The sequence below is a fragment of the Ooceraea biroi genome, chromosome 1 (assembly GCF_003672135.1).
Source record: "Ooceraea biroi isolate clonal line C1 chromosome 1, Obir_v5.4, whole genome shotgun sequence".
In the NCBI taxonomy this organism is placed as follows: domain Eukaryota; kingdom Metazoa; phylum Arthropoda; class Insecta; order Hymenoptera; family Formicidae; genus Ooceraea; species Ooceraea biroi.
Genome location: NC_039506.1, coordinates 6,208,536 through 6,230,501, shown reverse-complemented (window position 1 = coordinate 6,230,501; position 21,966 = coordinate 6,208,536). Strand labels below are relative to the sequence as shown.

Genomic DNA, 21,966 nt, shown 5'->3' with positions numbered 1-21,966 from the left:
AAAAGTTATTTCAATAGATAGAAGAAGTAAACTTAATAAATGAGATTGCATATATAATTATATCGATCTTTTGTTAGCTTCACATTCGAAATATTTTAGTTAATTTAATGGATATATATATCAATTTTCAATTGTAAAGGAATATAGATAGGTACCGAATTTGCGCACATACCTTCGAATCGATCCTACTTGACCCGAACCGAATCCTTCAGAACTGCGAATTTGTTGTAAACTCTTCTCTGAAAATAGAAATAATTGTAGCAATAATAAAAATAATTGAATAATAATACAGGATTATTAATTTAATAAAATATATAATATCAATCTGAGAGAGGAAGCTTTATTTATATAAATTTTATTCGTGCAGCGTAAAACCTGTTAAAATTTCTTCTGTTTTATCTTCGTTTTCATTGAAAATTTTCGAAAATAGAAAATATATTTGTCAGACTAATTAAATTCAATAAACTCAAATAAACTAGAATGCATACATGATCATATTAGCTCTTTGTAATCTTAATTTAAAAAGTTTACCTCCATTTCACGGATAAATCTGAAATTTCGATAGTAAAGAAAAACACACAAAATACTTTTAACGATGACAGTTGCTTGATAATATGAAGTGACATACGGACTGACACATCAAGATAATCAATCAACATCGCGGAAAAGAGAGAAACAATGAAAGTAATACGTCCTTGTCTAGAAGTAAATTTCTTCTATCCTAAATGGAGCAAAATTCAAACTGGTGGTTACATGACAATCCAATTATGCAGTACATTTTTGCAATTATTTCGTAATAACTTGGACATTATTACATATCGCAACAACACGAAATTTAATGAACATCGATGTCGATATCAAACCGTTCACAGTGCAGAGTCGCGTGGAGAGCTTGTCAGACGGCTTTTAATATGTCTCGGTACACATCGCCGACCGGCGTTTAAATGAGTTTATGATCGATTTATCGCTTCGGGGAGCTTCCTCGTCGAGCGCGTCGGTCCGAGTATTCATTTCCGGAAGAATTTAAGCGCGGCATAACACGTGATGGTGACATGTATCATCGATTTAGATTTTATGAAGCTATCGAAGACGTAGCAGCTGCTTATTTATAATATTTTCGTAGATGCACAAGATGCAGATCTTGGACGAACGGTGATAGATTTTGCAATGAATTCGCGGGAGCTTTCCAAAGTGATTATCGACAGGATCGACTTACAATTAGTGAACTTCGTTCCTAATTTACCTTTTAATTTTCCGATAGGGATGTATGCTCCCTCCTATAGGGATATTTTCTCTCTCCGCAAAAATGGGGGTAATAACAACATGTGTATCATTTATCAGGCGGAATTTGATCGAGATATTAATCGCGTATCCGGTGACTCGCATTGCACGAAGATACTTCTCCGGAAATTTGTATGAATTTCACCTAACCGTCCGTCCATCCGCTCGCTGGTTTCGCAAAATATTGCGAGGGAAATTGCAGCGAAGAATGAATGCACGCCATTTTCTCGCGGTGCTGTTCATATTAATACAGGATTGCATGTCCTGTCGCGCGTGGGGAACGGCATTTCCACGCGACAGGCAATTTGCTATTCCGCTTTTAGTATTAGGTAACTAATTGCCAGGATTTCACGGTGAGAGAACGAATACGAAGCCCGGCGACGCGACATGCGCGTATCATGACACGTGTAACGAGCTAAACGCGTATAATTCTCGCCGATTTCAGCTTTATTTATTACTCCTCCGTATCTTTCTAATATCGATGGATCGTTCAAACAGGACGTGATGAGACTCGCGTCAGGTTGCGTTTCGGCAGTGCATAACGACCGCTGAATCTCCGAACCGTTGTCGGCCACTTGAACATGACGCCGAAGTTTCTCCGCTCGTGGAAACTAACGGACACTAACGGATTACTCTCGAATGTGTTGTTCGACGCCGATTGGAAAACGTCAAGAAACCTAGAGCGAGCTTCCCAAATCGCACGATCGTGGATCAATTTCGTTGCACGTGCGAAAATGTAAGAGTCTACGATCGTGATCGATACTGGGCGGAGGATCCACGAAAGGACGCAAGGATCGCGCAACGTATTCGATCTTTGTTCGATTTCTGATGTGGAATAGGTGAAGCCAGCATGTTTGCGTGCCTGTGGAACTTCTTCGACTGGTAAGAAACAGCAGTGACATTCACGTATGCATAGCACTGGCTATAACACGGAAAACGCTTGTCCGAAACACCTGTTTCTCTTGTTCCATCTTGTTTCTAATGATGTATCGATCAGTCATTACTATTCATCAAACTCTACTGACACGTGTTTCTATTTCTTGTTATTTCTCTCTATATGTTTTATTCTTCATAATATCAAAAGTTTTCAGATTTTATTCGTTTCTCTTGTCAAAACGGAGACTTTAATTAACAACTGAAAAGCGAATGTGATTTGAATGTGATTAGAATAATTTCTTGAACGCCTCAACGCAATTGATGATCGTATTACATCGGAAGTTCCTTGGATGATAAGCGGAGTAAATGTTCATGTGACGTTTTCACGGCAGGCTTAAAACTATTCCTTTATATTCCGAGCGAGTCTATTAATTTTCACGAGCGGAAACGAGAATGACGGAATCCCTTCGGCCGGTTGCAACTTAGCGTTGCATAATTCGTCGGAAACGGATTAGCGGAGTGCGCACGACACGGAACGATAAATCTTTTCTCCTTTGTGCCGCCCTCAATTAGATCTATTAGTTTATTGCCGGCGAAACATTTATTCATCATTCTTTATTCATATTCCCATCTTTCTCTCAAGATCATCTTTATATATGCGCGCTCTTTTCTTTTTCACATAATTATAAAAGAGAGGTGCTTAAAGAGATTTTATTTACGCCACAGTGCTGCCATTAATGCTGTCCGTTATTCTTCCTTATCTTTGTTTTACGCGCGAAATATTTCGAAGTAATAGTACTATTAAAAAAAAGCTTCGCGATGGAAGCACAAAGGTCTACAATGCAATCGATATCGCCGAGACGTCTTGACACAGCAAATACTGCCTTCCTCTTCCTTCCACCATTTCTGTCTGTCGATTATTTTATCAGTATACTTTGCAATCATCTATGTTATTACTTCGTCACCTCAATCCTTTGTCCATTATTAGTCTGTCAAAAGAAAGAAAATGTTATAACCATACGGAATCCGAGAGAATACATGCGAAACACGCGCATCACAAAGGCGTCGTGAAAATATGCATGAAACACAAATAGTATCACTCCCCAGACGATTGGACAAAGCAAATACCTTTCTTCACATCTGTGAGCTTTCCGTTTGCATCATTATTTCGTCCGATATTTCAAACAATATCGTTTTCTGCAATATAAAGAAATGCGGAATATAAACATGCAAAATCTTTGACATATCCAGCTATAATCTTCTCGAGATCTACACAAATGTGAAATAAAAATTATACAGATTTTATAAATACTTTGTTCCTAATCCGAACTTAGACCATGATGCTTGTCAGAATATCGCATTGGAGAATTTCGAGAGATGATAATATTTTACTAAATTTCCCGGCTTTGATCGTCCTAGAATTCAGATGAATGAAAATAAATAACGCGAATTCTTCGAATGCTTCATCTTGTCAATCCCAATCATCGAACTCGATGAAAACGAAATCCATCGAAAAATTGGTGGAATTTTATTCGACATTCAACTCCCTCCGCTCGCATGGAGAGAGTGTTTTAAAATTGATTCCCGCGTCGGTATGTGATCGTGGAGACCTTCGTAATATCGTGCGCGCAGTCACGCGAATGCACGCGTTTCCTTCATACGAACAAGCTCGCCGAAAAGTCGCAAGGATGAGAACCGATGAGTTCACGCGAATATTTTATCTCGCCTGGCAGAATTTCTAATAAAGCCAGCAGAATTTCTAATAAAGCCGGAGCATCGGTCTCTCGTTGAGCAGGCCATCCGAGAAAGCTCGTACTCGCGAAATGCATAAAGTGACCGCAGCATATACGCGCGAATCACCGCATCTATATCATGCATAAACTTGCATGCGGCAAGCATTGCTTCGGATACGTCTAAGCTTATTCATCGGGCACGTAGCCGTCCAAGATGCATGCCGATGAAAAATGCAGATGAGAGAGAAATCGGCGCGGATCGTAATGAGAACACAGCAAGAAACGAGACGTTGTAGTCTGCATGAAGGGGTGATTGTTGCATTGTTAGGGGAGATGAGAGGATGAAATGCGTGTATATATATAGGTACACATATGGGTCAAGTGCAACAACTTCACACGTCTTCGGGAAACCTGATCTTATCGTGCATTATCGATATTTTATGACGAAATTTTTGCGATTTAATAAACAGGTCCACCAAAACAGATTGATTGAGATTAATCGAAAAGAATCTTTATCACGTATCCATGCATTCGTATTTCCATTTGTCTCACGCGCCTTATGACAGTTCTTGCATCGCGGGTAAGCTCGTAACAAAATGTTTATCCGCGAAACTTAATGAAACTACTTAGACGAAGGCAGTCGCAAGAAACGCAATTAATCTTCGTGCTTTCTCCGTCCCGTTATTTTATTACACGGGTTCGTTTGGCAGTGCGCTCACGTTAAGCACGTCCCTCCCGTGGCACAACGACACGATGGGGGGCACCCGCTATTTTCACCAAGCCTTTCGCCATGATTATCGATCGGTTACCTAGGTCAACGAATGTAGCGAGGGATTGCACTCGCCGGGAAGACTTCGCCGCTCGGCTCTGCAACACGTGTGCTGGCGCACGGCATGCGCAATGCATAAAGGTCCATTCACACGTATCGCGTAATTCGGCATAATAATATAATGACATTGCAGTCACGTTGTTGCGATATTTGCGCGTCGTTGATTATCGCCCGCGTACAACCAGCTCGACTGATGCAATCGAGGCGACTGTTAGTTGGAGCGACTTGAGTTAAGGGGGGAGCTTGCTTTAGAACGTTGAAAATAAGGTATAATTTTACGAAATTTTTTTGGAGAAACTATACAGCGGATCATTATAAAACTTTGATGCATTTATTAGTACATGTTTAAAGATAAAAAAAATTGTTTTTTGATTTGAATATATCGCCTGTAGAGGTCGTCCTGGAGGCATTTTAGTGCAGCTGGCATTGTAAATTGGTGAGCATTCTCCTGCCTCTAAATTTCATCCAAACTGAAAAATTGAAATATTTTCTTGTTATTTATGAATTCCCATCGTCGATGAACCTTTAATATTCATAAAAACATTAAGTTAAACAATTATTTTTGCATGAAAAAGTTCAAAAACTTTGCCTAAAAATCGTACTTTTGTGTTCTAAGCTCCACCATTTTGGCACTTTTCAACTTTTTTCTTCTCTCTTTGGTTCATCGACGATGGGAACTCATAAATAACGAGAACATATTTCAATTTTTCAGTTTAGACGAAATTTGAAGGCAGGAGAATGCTCACCAATTTGCAATGCCGGCGACGCGGCTGCACTAAGATTTCTCCAGGACGACCTCTACAAGCGATACATTCAAATAAAAAAATAATTTTTTTTATCTTTAAACATGTACTAATAAATGCATCAAAGTTTTATAATGATCCGCTGTATAGTTTCTCCAAAAACAATTCGTAAAATATACCTTATTTTCAGCGTTCTAAAGCAGGCTCCCCCCTTAATTGCCCTAATCAAGTCGCAACCGTTCGACGATTCAGACTTATGCAGTGCACTGTGCGCCTTATCTAAGTAGGAGTAGGAGTATTCTATTAAATACGTAGACGTTGATTCTCTACGGAAATAATTATTTCGACGCTCATTTTGTCGAATATTTCGCGGAAATGAAGCGCAGGGGATGAAGAAACCAGGTGAAAATTGAAGGAAAACGAGGGTGAGGCACTTTATCGTGTCTCGAAAGAGGATGTGCTCTGTTTCAATTATGCTCCTGGGACGCTGCGAGAGGTGACGTATTGATGTATGTGGTACACCGCGAGAGACAAGACCGCATCGTATCGATCTTAAACCCACGTGTAAACTCATCGCTACGTATAGAATAACAGGTTCCGTCGAATCTGTCGTAACAATTAACTCACGGTTCGTTGGTTCTGCAACTCGCGCCGGATAAACTTCGAATTTTCCGCTTGGACGTAGAGGATTATGCGATTCGTTCTGTTTTATAATCTTAACGTATTTCTCGAAGATTTTACCAATACGGAAAAATAATTGTATGATGATAATAATTTAATATAAAACATAATTTTATATTAAATTATATGTATAAAGTATAAAACATAGTTTTAAAACATATACTCATATATCTGTATTTCTTAAGTCTTATTTCATTTTTTCGCATGCTTGGCGTAACTTATTGTTATACTACTCCTTTATGATCAAGAAGTTTGTTTATCAGTATATTTGCAGTTCCTGTTTCTTACATCAGAATAAATATTGTTCAAAAATAAATAAGTTCAAAAATTGTAAATTAATTGTTAGTTCATATCTAAAGAGTAATATTTGTACGTGTATATGCTATTTCACGATATAATATTTTATATATAACTTTTTTGTAGACATGAAAAAAGATTGACTTGTAGAGAGTTAATACGGAAAGTTAAGAAAGTCGTTATAGTGTAATTTTCGATAAATACAATATAAATTCCCATTCGTAAAAATCTCGTCAATGTCTACAATTTCACCACTATAAAGAGCAATTTATTCCAAAATTGTAATATATGATTACATATAAAAATAACGTTTGCATACTTTTTTCACAATATTTGTCTCATAATGCAATATCGGAGTTTCTTACAATCAAAGTTCGGCTTCGTTGATGTTTCAATGAAATTTACCCTATCGTCGTACTTTCGGAAGGAATATCTCCTGTGTTTAATATCGGTTAGTTGACCTGCAAGCTGCGGGAGATAAGTTTTAGCTCTCTTCGATCGATATTCAGCATTCATGAGTTTGTCAAAGCAACAGGATGCATTCGCCCCGGGAAGTTAACATAAATTTTCCAACTAATATCCTGTTTTACGCCGGCAAAGCCTGGCTGTTTATAAATTAGCTGGAGCGCTAACATTTATTTTGCCTCAGCGTAAATTCCACGTCGGCCGGGCAACTCCGACTGTCTCCCGGCGGTCACCAAAGAGTCGACTCAACAGTCGATTGCGGAGAGCGAGCATAAAGTTCACCGATAAATTTCCTTTGGTGGTAGTAAGCCGCAGGCTGCGGCTGCGGGAAAGAAGACGGAAAACGAGAGAAAGATGGTGGGAGCGCCGGTGAGAGAGAAAGGATGTGAAAGAAAGGGAGCGGAAGCAGCTCTATCGAGTAGGCATATTGGCTCGGCATATTGGGACTGCCAGTACCCAGAACGTCGTTTGCCCATGTTTGCCCAACGTGCCTTGCGGAACGCTATTCGTAATGCTTTCGGGAATTAATGCAAAAGGAAAGAGAAACAAGAAACGATATTCTGCACACAGGTAATTGAAAAAGGAAAGGAACGACGCGTTTTCATGAAATCGTGCTTCTCTACTGGTCTTCCAATATGAAGCTCGGGCGAGTAAGCAGCACTTCATATCGGTTTATGCGAGTTTTCATCCAGGGATGCAAAAATATTTGCGAGTCCTCGTGGAGACTGGCCTTTCATACATATCTGGTTATTGCTGTCCCTTTTCGCGTTCATTCATTCACCGCGCTAACCAGGCTATTTCTCGTTCTCTGCCATTAGGCACGTCCCGGTTTACTTTTTATCCTTTCAGCCTCTCCCGATATCATTAAGTTCTTCCACGATTAAATGTGTACTGTATATACATGCACGGCTAAAGGAGGAAACATAATAACCCGATAACGAACGACAACAATAACGAATTTTTATGCAGTCGTAAATATCTGATGCATCTGCGTTTGTTCGTTAAAAAAAATTGACAAATAATTAAGTGACGAAATCTATTGAATTATAACCGCTTTTCTTTGAAAATCCTTGTTCTCTGCAGATTCGCGCAAAGTGACATACACGCGACCTGAGACTCGGATGTACGTTTACCCATGCTCGCTCAAGCGATCACTTCACGGTCGAGGTCTGCGTCCAATATGTGCTTCCATGTGCTAATTTTAGTCTGACCTTCCCGCGGATGCTGCAATCTCCCATCCGACAAGATCGTCGGTAAAAAAACGCCCCGTTTATACACTGACTTTTAGGTATTGCCATCCCTCTCGTTCATCCGTTAACAATTTATTGATGTCCAATTATTCAGAACGCTCTTTCTTCGCATTTATTTCCGTAAAATATCGATTGCAAGGTTCTCTAATATGAATTTCTGGGTCAAGTGATACGGTGAACTTAAAAGATCGCCGGACGTGCGTTACGATGGTATTACGAGAAAAAAAGATAAATTTTCTCCGACGTTGAAATGCTTGAAATAGCTGGTATCGAGGAATGGCGTTTAATACACGCAAACGACATTTTAATAACGTAATTACCGACGTGAATTTGAAGCGTATTTAATCCACACGCGCGCGCATAGCTCGGTGGACCACATTAAATTTTCATTTTCGAATGGCCGAGCAGCAATCGCACGCGTTTTTAATTGTCTGCTTCGTTTTTGTTCCTCTTGTCACGTTCAACGCATAACACATTCGAGCATAATTGCTTTAATTTTATTGTGATGAATAATGCACGATATGATGTCGCGTTGCAGTAAATCTGCTGGTAACATGTGTAATATTGTAATATATCTGCAAAGAACATTGAGACTTCTAGTTGGATGGCCATAGAAAATACATACCAATATCACAATCTATCAATGGTATACATGTTACAAATATTTCATACACTCATGGTTCCATTATTAACCGTCTAGACTGTTATATCGTATATAAAAAATCCACGAGAAGAAACGAAGTTTTACTAAGCCAAGAGATAAAACATTTCTCTATGTTTACTGACTTCGAGTATATTTTACCAATCGAGTATATTAACACATTAATCGCCAAAGAGTAATTTAGCTGACTTTCTACTCGCGCAAACTGGATTATTGAGAATATTGTAACATATCCATATAATCTCATTTCCATAATTTTAATCAATAAAAGTATTAAATAGCTTACAAATGCATTTCGTCCATTCTGCTTTTGTATTATTATTAAACAGGCATTATATTGCAAATGTAAGTAATTGCGTATTATAATATTATTCACGTGCGTTGACACATTTATGCACGTCGCTCACCGGTGATCGTCATTGCGGCGAATGTATTAAAAGGATAAAGTTACAGGATTGAAAAGGCTTTCAATGCAAGTTTTAACATCCGCGATATCGCAAAGGCGCCGCAGAATTTCTGGGGCATCCTGTACAAACAGCAACGAACGGAATACGAAGTGATGATCGTGGCACGTTGGAGCTTCCCGCGAAAGAACCAGTCCAAGCCTGGTGAAAAGATCGGCGTGGCTGATACCGTCGCGTGGCACAGGAACGTATATGCCGGTATTCATCACGCATCGCGAGTAAACGAGTATACACGTCGAGCTACGTCAAAAGGGTTAAATCGTGGCGCATCGCGCCGCATCGCAGCGACCCAATTTCGGTTGCCGTGAACGTACGTCCAAGTAACGTGGGACGTAGCCGAATGTTTATATTCGCGGACGAAGTCTTGCATGTTGCACCAGATTTTGTATAATTAGGCATCACCTATCACGCGTCTGTTATGACAATCGATCGATCGTCGGTGCGAGATAAACCACCGTGCATTATATAGGGTAGCTGACAGTTATGCGATTTTCTTCTCCATGCGCGTATCGCGATATCGCAGACATCACAATGTACGTTTACCTTCTACGTTCGCTGGACGCTTCATTTTGTCGTATGATTGTATAATTATAATTATTAGTTGTGTCAGTGTTTTTGTTATTATTGTTATTATTAATATTATTATTAATTAATAATTAATTACACATTATCATTATTATTAAATAATATTTATTATTATTATTATTCTTATCTGGGTGTATATATCTGGGTGTGTTTCTCTTCGATCAAATGCACTTCTTTTGGATGATTACAGCTGAAAATGCTATAAATGACGTATCAGAGAGAGAATGAATTATTCTAGATACAGCAGATATGCTATATCACACGCAAATATTGCAGTTTTATAATCATGCCTCGTATCGAGCTTGGTTCATATTTTATCTCGATCTTACTTCCGATCTTTATACCGCTATTTGGAGCATAGGGAATTGTCATGATCATTGAGAGAAAATAGAAAACAATCAATAATACTGCCTATTATGAAATTTCAAACAAAGTTTAAAGGGGAAAACAACGGTCTGGTGATTCTGAAGTCTGAAGATTCTGGAAACAACTCGATTAGATCGCACGAGTGCGGTTCAGTACATTAGTTTTTAATTACGTAGTGAAACTTGGGAGTTACGGCGCGGTATCTCTTCTCTTTCTTTCTCTTCCTCTCTTCAGGTTAACCGCTGGAGCAACAATTCTATGCCAATTAAGGACAGTCATTAAGATCACGTGCAGTCGTGGATTGCGGGTGGATCGGGAGACGCGAACCGCGCAATGGACTGTGTCTAGAATTTCATTTGGATTCTATTCGGGACGAGTACGACGTTAATGACATTAATGATGTTAATCATACCGATGTCGATGCGCACCATCGGCAGAGCGCACCTCACGCGTTCCGTTACAGTCGATTATCTTATCGTCGTCGTAAACACAATTGAATTCTCCAACATCGAGCAAGATCAGCGGACGGTACACGACAGAGCAAATTGGAAATGGACTGAGGACACGAACCGATCAATCGTATTTGTGGTTTCGGCAAGCCGATACATTGCCGTCCCTTTTAGCTTACGAGACCCGATTCATTAATCGGCAATTTTCGAGTGAGCGATCGACGAATCAACAGCTGTGTTTGTCGTCAGTGGATTAACCAATCGCACAGTTGTCAATGCGCGAAAATAAGCTGATTTTCTCAAAACTTAATCGATCTTTTTAATTATTCTTGTGATATCCACCTTGAAGTGAAAACTTGATTACCACACATTTACGAAAACAAAATCTGTCTTTATATATTTAGAAATATTAAAAATTAGCAAATGACAATCTGCGCCATATCTCTTCTTCTCTGGAAGCCAAGAATGATCGTAATCAAGGTGCGACATCAAACATATATCGAGCAACTTATTTAGCGCGATATCAGATATCAGATATCAGTTGAACGCTCATCATACTTTGATGACAACGGAGATGATGGCAAGAGATATTCTCGTACATCGACATTTCAATTATCGGCGCTCGGCGACGAATCGCCCAGGTCGCGTCAGAAACGCGACGACATCAATTCATAATACCTATCGTGATTTTGAAGATCGACGACACAAATCAAATAGATAGAAAGAATCCAAATTTTAATATTCTAATTTTAATAAATTTTAATATTATATTGGCCTGCGGATACGGAGACTGGAAACGGGCACTCGTGACGACCACCAAGTTTCCGGTGCATCTGGTGGATCGATACGCACGCGTGTGCATCTCGTCACGTGCGGCGTTCAACCGCGAGTCGGACGAGGAAGTACGAGATGGGATCTACGTGCTCGTCGCCCTGGAGAATAAAATTGTCCGGCACGCGATAAATCGATCTCTCGCGCCCTAAGCGTGGCGACTTTCCGAATGGCCAACCGCCCGTCACGTCACGTAACTGCATTGCACTTTGCGACGTGCAGCTTGGATGATAAAAAGTGATGGCGCGTTATGCCATTCGCGCGTATCCGTTTATCTTCACAATTGCATTGAACCTTTCTTGCCCGTAGTGACTATAATAAACTAGTAGCAACGCCATTAAAATTCAATGTTCAACGGATAAGAGGAGAGATATGGTTTTTTTCCTTTCCTAAAGACAACATGAAATAACTATTAAGTTTTAAGAAAAATACAAGAACATGATTTTATTTTTTATGAAAACATCATGGTACGATAAAGAAGAGAGAAGGCTAAAACTATATGACGTTTAAGTGATAATGTGATCATCGAAATGCTATATTTTTTTCCAACTTTTTTACAACTTGTACCACTCGAGTAATTATTCTATTAACTGGAATTATTTCATCGTTGAATTTAACTCGTAGTGATTCGCGATATTCTTGCTTCTTTTGAAAGAAGAATACGCGTTTCACATATAGTATTACGTTATTCCAGTATCCAGATATACTGGATACTGGATACAATGTCGGCTCTCTATTGCGGAAGCTCACCGAATGAAACTTTCATTTCGAAACCTTTTTTTGTTGCGGTGATATCGATCGGCCTCTCTATCGACATGGCCGATAAATTTTCAATGTTCTCGTGCTGAAAAACGCCGAGGTATTGCCTCGGTGTCGTTTGTATTGTCTAAGAATCGAGGTCGAGATTTGTCTGCAAGTTGTGGGAGCGAAAAGTGACATGGTGGCTCGATAAATCTCGATTTCGAGACATTTAAGATGATTATTTTTAAATGCAGTGAAAATCTAAGAATGAAAATCTAATAATAATAAAAAACATTACGAAACAGATAACGATGAAACGACAAGGTGAACATTCATAATGAGCCATATCGACCTCGAAGTTCGATAATAAGGACGACGTAAAAATATAATTGATGTTTTTTTAAAGATACAGTGGTATACCATAACATAAAGTAGTGAAATAGAGAATAAAATTTGTGATATAATATTCTTCATCGCTTAAAGTCTTAAAATTGTTGTCTCTTTATGTTACAGGCTCGACCAGCCGGTGACCAACTCGACGCCCGGGATGGACAACAAACAGGTAAAATATACATTAAATATATGCCCTATCCTCCGACAAAAAGGATTTTTGAAATTGTTATCACGTCTCTCGCGGTGATATAGTTTGCGATAATATTAATTTTATTTAAAGAGGGAAAACCCACAACGGATTATTACCACTGTTCGGAACAGCGAGTTTAAGTAATGAGTTGCACGGGTTGCACCCAGGGGTTAGGGCCTTTGTACATGCGAGAACGGCAGAAGTTGACGCGAAATTGTTCGCGCGTTGTGCTGCCAATTAGAGGCATCGCTCAAATTAGCGGCGTGTAACGGTCCTCAGGGCTAATGACGAGCGATACGAATCGCGACTGTGATCCAATTCGATACCGCGCGGAAAGCGGGAGAAAGGGACGAAAGTTCGCCATGAGAGAGTTTGGCGCGCTGCCGCTTTTCCCGTGCGGCCGGAACAAAGTTTTCTCCGGGATCAGCAAACTCGGCGCGCTGCGGAGTTTCGTCTTCTCGGTCGAGCGGCTGCATATTCGCTTCCGTCGTCGGGGAACTGCGCGCGAGCTCTTGTAATTTAACGGATTATCTGGGTAACTCCTCTTCCGTGTCCGGCTTTTTCGTAGCGCCGGCTCTTTTGACAAGAGAGAGAAAGAGAGAGAAAGAGGGAGCAGAGAAAAAGAGAGAGAGCTCGTATGGAGATTTTCAGACAGACGAGAACAGACGGGAAGCAAATGAGGCGACCAATATATGTTAATATTCTATTACAACATTTTCGGCATAATACTGGATAGGTATCGCGACAGAACACAAAGATCTATCAGATATCCGGTGTAATATCTGTTGTCTATATAGGAAATATAACGTTCTTTCAAAATAGATTTTCCGGCACACGAATTTTCCAATAAATATGTTTATACGTCGTCGAAACTTATTGCCATTGATTACTTACAAATTTTGTATAATGCACAAAAGAATATTGCAGATGAATGGGAAATTGATTTGCTCAACAACATAACTATCAACATAAACTATTTCCTGAATGATGTTAATATTAATGTTCCCCATTCTATAGAGACCAATATTCCTCCATTGTGCACGATATTTCGCGAGCAAATTTGCCAGTGCCCGCATGTGTAAACTATTTTCCGTCGCCAACTGCATTCGAAGTCAAAAAACTCCGGAGAAAAAAAGGGAAAACTAAATGTAGTTTCCACCCGCGCACAGGCGAGAAAGGGGTGAACGGTAAATTATTCATCTCCACGTCAGGGATAGAGTTCTGGGCGAGTTCCCATGACTCTCTCGAATCTTTTGTGCCGGAACCAATCGCTGCTGTTTTTTTGCGCATGTATTTTTAAATCAAACGGGAAGGCGGAGGGGAATCGATAGCGAGCTGCATAATACACGGGGTCTATTTCGAGGATTAAATCCAACGGAATCTCGTAGCGGCACGTGCTCGTCATAGAAAATGCATATCGCCGTTCCAATAGATGTCTATCAAGAAATTAATTATTTAACAAGCTCTTCGTTCGTTAAGTGTCAATCTTCCCGATGGACGTAACAGGAGAAAGAAAATTGATGGATCGAATGAATTTCACGTACAAGTAGCAATCGAACTGTCGCCAAAGGCTCTTTTCCGCTTTCTTCTTTTTCGTTTTCATAGGTTTTTTCATTATCAGACATTCCGGGTGGGCAAAGTGAAATTTTCGATGGCCGACAGGAGCTTTCGCGATAACGTGACGCGTCGGCAAGCAGAAAAGCGGATTTCGATCAGCCACATTCAGGAAGGCAACGAATAAAAGGCATCGAGATCTCGGTCGCTGACCGTACAGCGCGGAAAGGATGATTTCAAATTTCACTGAAGATTTATTGCTTTTGGCTTTGTCTCTCGTCTCGCGAAATCGCATTATTATCCATTCAACCTGAAAAATGTTTAAAAATACGTTCGGTATCTCCTCTGAGTGTCACGCGTCGTGGCACGCGCCGTGACACATGTCTGTCTTGTAAATCACGACCATTCTGCATTGCCAGCAAGTTCGGAAAGAACGCAGAATATGCGTTTGTGATATGTGCAATATTTTTATTTTACGTACGTTTTTTTTACGTACATCATGTCGCGACCGAATAGAATGAAATGATATTTGGCACGTTCCGAGTTATGTATAGTAATAATGGATTTAAACGCGGTTCCAAAGTTATAGCCACTTCATTTTCTCTAAAGGATTTACGATCAATTTTTCCTTAATAAAAATTTGATCAGGTGTCACCTTTATTCTCTGCCTCCTAAATACACATCTTTGTAATTAAACTTGCAGTGAAAATTCTGTTAAAGTTTCCAGGGGATTAATTGGGGAGTAAAGAGTCATTAATATTAATCTTCATTTGCACCGGGTCTCTCTCCCTTTTTTATCTTTCATCGTTTCACGATGAAGAGCGGCGCATTCACTTAAACTGAAATTAAACTTAACTGACTCAATTTGTAATTTACGATTGGATATCGCAAGAGATAAAGAGACATCTCATTTTATAGATTGTCCAGTCGGCTACGCCGCCCGCCGTACCGGTCCAGGTACGCAGCAAACACGATGGCTCGGGGGTGGCGGCCTCCGTGTCGGCGGTGCGCAGACGGAGCGGCCCTCAAGGGGGGCTGCGATCGCCAGCCGCGAAGAGGCCTGTCTCCGCCCCCGTCGCACTTCAGGGCTGGTTGCATAAACAAGGCTCGGAAGGTCTCATGCTCTGGAAGAAGCGTTGGTTCGTTCTCTCCGAGTACTGCCTCTTTTATTACAAGGGTGAGTTTTTATTATGAAAGTAAGCATATTGTACCATCCATGTCTTTAATATGCATTTTCTAAATTTTTTTCCCTTTTTGCTTGCTTTTGCGTTAAACGTTAATGTTATTGCGCCTGGTAATATGCGTTATTATATGGAATAATATCTGTATTTTGGTGACTTGCTTGGTATTCAGATAGGTGCGGCGGACATAACGTTTATTCGTTACGTACACTGAGAAAAATTTCCATCGGCTAAACAGATTAAATAGTGTATCCGATTACTCTTGTTTTCCGATTAAATGATGGATATGTCCGATTACCTTCATTGGATATGTCCGATCACTTTCTTTGTCTTTTATACAATTTAATCGGATATATCCGTTTGTTACTATTTAATTGGATTATCCGATTAGATATGTCATGATATTTTTCTCAGTGTAATTATCAACATTACGGAGCGTCATAATCATTAGCAATTATTCTATGAGCGAAATTAAGGCTGATTACGAACACAAATAGATTCGTTGGCTGTATTTCGTAAATTTGAGCAAATTTTAATGATTATTTTACGCAAAATAATATTATAATATTATAATTTTCGATTCACTTTGTTGTTTATAATTAAATGTTGAATTCGTAAATGTAGAAATTGACAATTTTGCAATTTTTGCAGATAATTGCTTCCATTTTTAAATAATTTGCGGATTTTCACGACACAGACATTCATCTCGTAGGACAGAAATAATCTGTATTTAAAAGTAAAAATAAGACCGATAATCGCACCGATAATCGCGTCAATCAAGATTTTAACTTATCCATTTAATTTGAAAATTACAACTGTACTTTTATTTAGTAATAAAAATAAACATCATGGATATTGATGTTCAAGGTTTTCATTCGGATCGATTGAGAACACTTTTATTTATACATATCTTTATTTCGGTGGAATTTCCGATGCATCCGCAAGAACATTCTGGCGTCACGCCAAGTTCCGTTTCGTTTTACTCGCTTGTCCTGATCGCGCAGGCGACCAATTTTCGATTGCCTTGGATGCTGCCGCTCTACTAATCTGACTCGGCCAGAAGCGTTAATTACACCTGGCTCTTTGATTCGATACGTGCGCAAGCATCGCGGCAAAGACATGCGAGATGTGCTCCGTTTAAAGATATATGGCTACCAGCCCGGTCTGTCCTCCACGTTATCCGGCAAGAAGGAAGTTCCAGCTGGAAGTTCGTGATACAGCTCGACGCGCCGTTTACATCGGCGAACTTTAGTTGGATTAGAATCGACGTGGATACCGCCTCTAATTAGCAGCTAGCCGAGCATCTTCAAATACCTGCTCGCACAAAGCACCGAAACAAGCTATTGTTCGACAACAAACCCTTCTTGCGCTACTGGTGGTTTTCACTTTGATTGTTCATCAAGAGAGGATGCACATCCAATAGAAAAAGATTAATCAATCTGAATGATAATATGATACATATTTTTAAATGCAATAACTAGTTTTTGTAATTCTGTAAAGTTCGAAATAAATATCTGTATTGTGATCTTGGTGCAACAGAAATATTTCATTATTTTATATTAATCTCTTGCGTAAAAAAATGTATTTCAGTAATGCACCGAAATCTCTTCAATTGAACTCCGATTTAATCAGGATTTCATGATTAATTATGAAACATCTTCTTGCTATATTTAATTGCCTTAATTGGTTTCATCATAATTGGATCCGCTCGAATTCATGTGTATACATTTAGATCCGGGAAAAATATTTTGCATTTCTAACTATTAAAGCATATGTATTATAGTTTGATCAATCGAGATTCTATTCTGTAATTGATAAAGCATTTATTCGCGACATCCATACGTTATTCGGGTTCGCCGGATCGTATGCAGCTTGGAATTCATTTAAAGACTGAAATTCCAGCTTCAAAACGCGATGCGAGGGAATTCGATTCGCTCGCCGAAATCTCGTGGCTGCGTATGTATACGCACTTCGTATCCGAAATTCCATTTTACACGCCCATAAAAACAATTCTATGATCTTCCAGATCAATATCATGATAATCACGCACCATAACAAATATATTGTAACCTTTATACCGTTTTTTTCAATTGTTTAAGGAATTGTAGGAAAATATAAATTCTCTCTCTTTCTCGTGCACGCGCGCGTGTATATGCGTGTATATAGATATAACCGATACATGATATCGTATGTATATATACATATACAGGGTCTGTCCAGTTTCTGGTATGATTAATGAAAAAACTACAAGACTGGAAGCGATTAAAAAATTTTCGGAACAGTCATAGTACTCTGTTTTCGGAATCGCCTTCATTCGTGGTCAAAATTCTTTGAATTTCTTGAATAGTATCCTAACGCTTTCATCGCCAATTTGAGTTTTGCAAATAGCTAGAAGTCACACGAAGTCAAATCAGACAAATATGGGAGGTGTAATTTTTTGACCAAGTAATCGCATACAATTTGAGATTTGTGCGCCCGTGCATTATCATGCATAGGTGACCAAGACTTTGCTCTCAGTATTCAGACCAAACTCGAAGAATCTTGTTTCAGAAACTTCAAAATACCCAAATAATAATCAACGTTCACAATTTGAACTTCCCGTATAAATTTCTTGTGAATGATTCTTTTCGAATCGAAGAAAACAATGAACAATCTCTTGATTCGGTTTTTCTGTATGCGCACTTTTTTCTGCCGTTTTTTGAATATTAAAAACATCATGTTTCGTCACTAGTTATGATGTTTTTCGTGAAATCCGAATCAATATCGGTTGTTTTTAGCATGTTTTTAACATGTATGTGCTCCATTCTGATGTCGTTTTGATCCTTAGCGTGTATCCTGAGCGATATAAAACGTGTTTTTTTCAGCGAGCGCCATTAAGGCAATGTCACATTTAACGTCAAAACTAATGCAAACATGCTAGTGTTTTGAAATTTTGAATAGTCATAAGTGAAATATCAATCTTTATAACGTAACTATTCATCAAGAGATGTCGTTGCAAGAAAGAATTAAAAAAAGATCAGTCGCATCAAATCTGGATAAATCCTGTATGTATGCATGCACATATATATATACATCAGTTATATCTAGAAACGAATGTAGAAACATTTTGAAAGTTAGAAAAAATATTGCGGTTATAACATCCAATATCATATTTAAACTCATCTGTTTTGAAAAATACAATACCATCAGAAATATTTGATCGATTAATGTCATAAACAATCGCAATGTTATTGCAAACACAAACAGAGATCTATTATAGTCATGTAAGCGACACACTATCTTCCTTGCAATAAAAGATTAAGACACACTGAAATTTAGCATGCGGCAATTTATAATATTCATATATATTTTCATGTAAAATTAAGACTACTAAATCGAATTCTATGAATAAAGATAGTCTCGTTGCAGTCTTTACAATCAATGTTATGTGTTTATATCGATTTATTAATTCTCAATCTGTCAATTTTCAGGTCCGGAAGAAGAAAAACTGCTAGGTTCGATATTATTACCTTCGTACAGAGTTACCGTCTGCAAACCCGAGGACAAAGTCAACAAAAAGTTCGCCTTCAAAGCAGAGCATGCGAACATGAGGACTTATCATTTCGCTGCTGACACCCGCGAGAGCATGAATCAATGGGTGAACGCGCTGACTCTGGCGACGCTGCTGCAAGATCCTAGCCCGTAAGAAATCCGTGCAAGCATTTTTAAATCATATAAAAAATTCTAAGCAATTAAACATGATTAGTTATTCATCACGTAAAAAATGCCAGTTCAAATTACATGCATATGTTTTTCTTTAACAATTATAAATTCATGAAATGAGGGATCTTCATATTTTATCGGTTTTGCCATTACGTAAATGGAATAAATAAATATATGTGAAATACGATGTGCGAGATGGAATCAACACAAAACTGATTATTTTTTCATTATTAATAATTGCAATAATCATCTTCTCAGTCGAACCAATTTATTAACGACTTATTTGTCAGTTTCATGATAATGAATAAATTAATGATAAATTCTCTCATTTCCAAAGCTCATGTATCATAATGTATGATCAAATGTTATGAAAGTTTCATCACGTTTTGCCTGTAAATTTTTACTAGAAACATACCGCGATCCATTCGCAATAAGAAACCACTATCGCATCGCGGAAGACGAAGTATCTTCTCAAGTATATTCTGAAACTGCGCTCGATACCGTCTTAAAAGATGACATTTCTGCATTAAACTCTATCTGGGACATACTCATGAAGATCCGCGCGAAGATCCCGAAATTAGCTCGACACTGCAACAGAATGGCGATGAACGTCGCTTTGATGCGCCACGAAGGAAATTGGGACTCCGCTGCTGCTGACGTTTATTTGCATTTTCCGCGGAAGTACCCACGACGGTTGCAGCGCATCTGTCGTTCGCGCGTTATCGCGGTGTAACTAACCAACTCGTTAGTTAGTTTCTCGAAAGTTACTCGACTCGCGAAATACCACTGGTGGATGAGGCACGGTGGCTAGCCCGTTGTCCATTAGCGCGTCGTCAGCAGTAGCGGGACAACGCACGTCTCTGTCAATTATCTGATTGAACCTGCATTTGTACAAGTAAAAAGCGGCTACGCAATTTTCCAGGTCGCACGTCAGCAGTCGAAACAATTGTAGCGTCAATTAATTGTTCTGTATTCAGTAAGACGAGATTTTTTTCTTAATCAACCAGCAATTTCAACTCAAACGCAAAATCGGAGAAAAGAGTATCGTGAGCCAATATTTTAGATTCAAATTGATTCAATATGTAGGCTGCACACGCGATGCTATTTAAATTTATTTTTATTATTAATTTATTATTAAATTTGTTATTCATGATTTAATCATCAGCTCTGAATTGTGAATTCCCCAGTGGCGCCGGCGAGGCTGCGGTGGTCATAGAAATAGCTGGACAGCAGGATGGCGAACGAAGCGCCCGACCTAGCGTCTCGTCGATCTCGTCGATCCTGAATCAAAGCGCCGACGACAGCGATTCTGGCTTCCACGGCTTCCAATCGCGCGACGATCCCAGCCATGCATCCAACAACAATTCCAGCCCAAACAGCGCAAACACTGCCTCCTTTCCGAATCTCAGTGGCAGCAACGGCAACGGCAACTCCACCAACAATAATCACGCGAACGAGTCGAGTCATTCAATGATGAATGGTTGGGTGCAACAGTCCCCGCAGTACGGCCAAGCCGGTACTTCTCAGTCGTCGCAGCAGCAGCAGCAGCAACAATACGGACACTTACAGCAATTGACTCCAGGTCATTCGCACCAACATCAAGCGTTGCTTCACCAACATTTACATCAGAATGCGCTTCCAGCTCATCAATCGTCGCATGCACACAAACATATGGTCCAACAGTCACCGCAGCAACAGCAACAACAGCCTCAGCATCCCGGCTCGGTTCAAACGATCCAGCCCATGCCGAGGAAGTTCGGTCAGCCGATTTATGCGAATGCACCACCGAAACCTAGAAGATTGACAGACGGCAGCAACGAGTACTCGACGCCATCGCCGGACCCGGATTACCGAAACAGCCCGGTCTCGCCGGATGTGACGGTGACCAGCAAGAGTCCAATGTCGGATTACGAGAGGAGCAATACTATCTACGGCGCACGGATAAATCAGACTGCGTCGCAGGCCGCGCCAAATCTGCGCACGGACAAGTCGGGCCTGAATTACGGCTACGGTCCGAGTGCTCAACCAACGGAGAGGAGAACTCCGGACACGTATGGCCGTAGCGCAAAGCCGAGGGTCAACAGCAGGGGCAATGGTGACTATGAGGAAGTCTACGGTACCCCGCAGCTGTATCAGAGGCCCGCGGGACCGGTGGGGTACACAAAGGGCACGTCGCCGGCACCCATTCCTATTCCTGTGTACGCGCAGCAACATCTACAGCAACTGCACTCACCCGTCACACCGTCGAACAGTAAGTCTTTGTTTTGTCATCTTCCTTTCTTTCTGCGTCTCATCCTTCTCGCACGGCTCGTTTTCACACAAAGGCGCATATAATTAGTGCGGTGGACATCGTGACTGCTAGCTTCCCGGGGGTAAAGGTGAAAATATTTTACACGGGCGTAAAAACGCAAGCGTGTTTCAACCGGCGTCTTTCTGGACCATAAAGCTGAGCTTTCTTGTCGAACCGTTAAAAATGCGCGCTCGGGGAGTTGTACGCGAGCAATGTAATCTCGTAATGTATTGTTGAAAGCTTGGATTTTCACTAAAAAGTAATAACGTCTGCACTGATAATTTTTCCGTGTTTACTCTAAAATATTCAAATGCATGTACAAAATTGCAAACAGTATTTTTTATCATTATAGCCGCTCGCTAGTTATCATTTCCGAATGCATAGTTTGTATTGTCTTTAAATAA

The 21,966-nt window shown here is 39.8% G+C and overlaps 1 protein-coding gene across 9 annotated transcripts in view; it reads left to right on the top strand.

Moving 5' to 3' along the window:
• LOC105277793 overlaps positions 1-21,966 on the top strand; it is a 90,061-nt gene that overhangs the window by 18,411 nt on the left and 49,684 nt on the right. For 8 of the 9 annotated variants that reach the window (XR_003407056.1, XR_003407054.1, XR_003407053.1 and 5 more), the window contains exons 2-6: positions 1,780-2,163; positions 12,766-12,814; positions 15,308-15,566; positions 19,041-19,251; positions 20,460-21,523. Coding sequence is in view for 6 of the 9 variants with exons in the window: in XM_026972840.1 (XP_026828641.1) it covers positions 2,132-2,163; positions 12,766-12,814; positions 15,308-15,566; positions 19,041-19,251; positions 20,460-21,523 (1,615 nt within the window). In the remaining 3 variants the exon portion in view is untranslated. The remainder of the gene's footprint in view (positions 1-1,779; positions 2,164-12,765; positions 12,815-15,307; positions 15,567-19,040; positions 19,252-20,459; positions 21,524-21,966) is intronic. The other variant, XM_026972828.1, reaches the window with a different exon arrangement.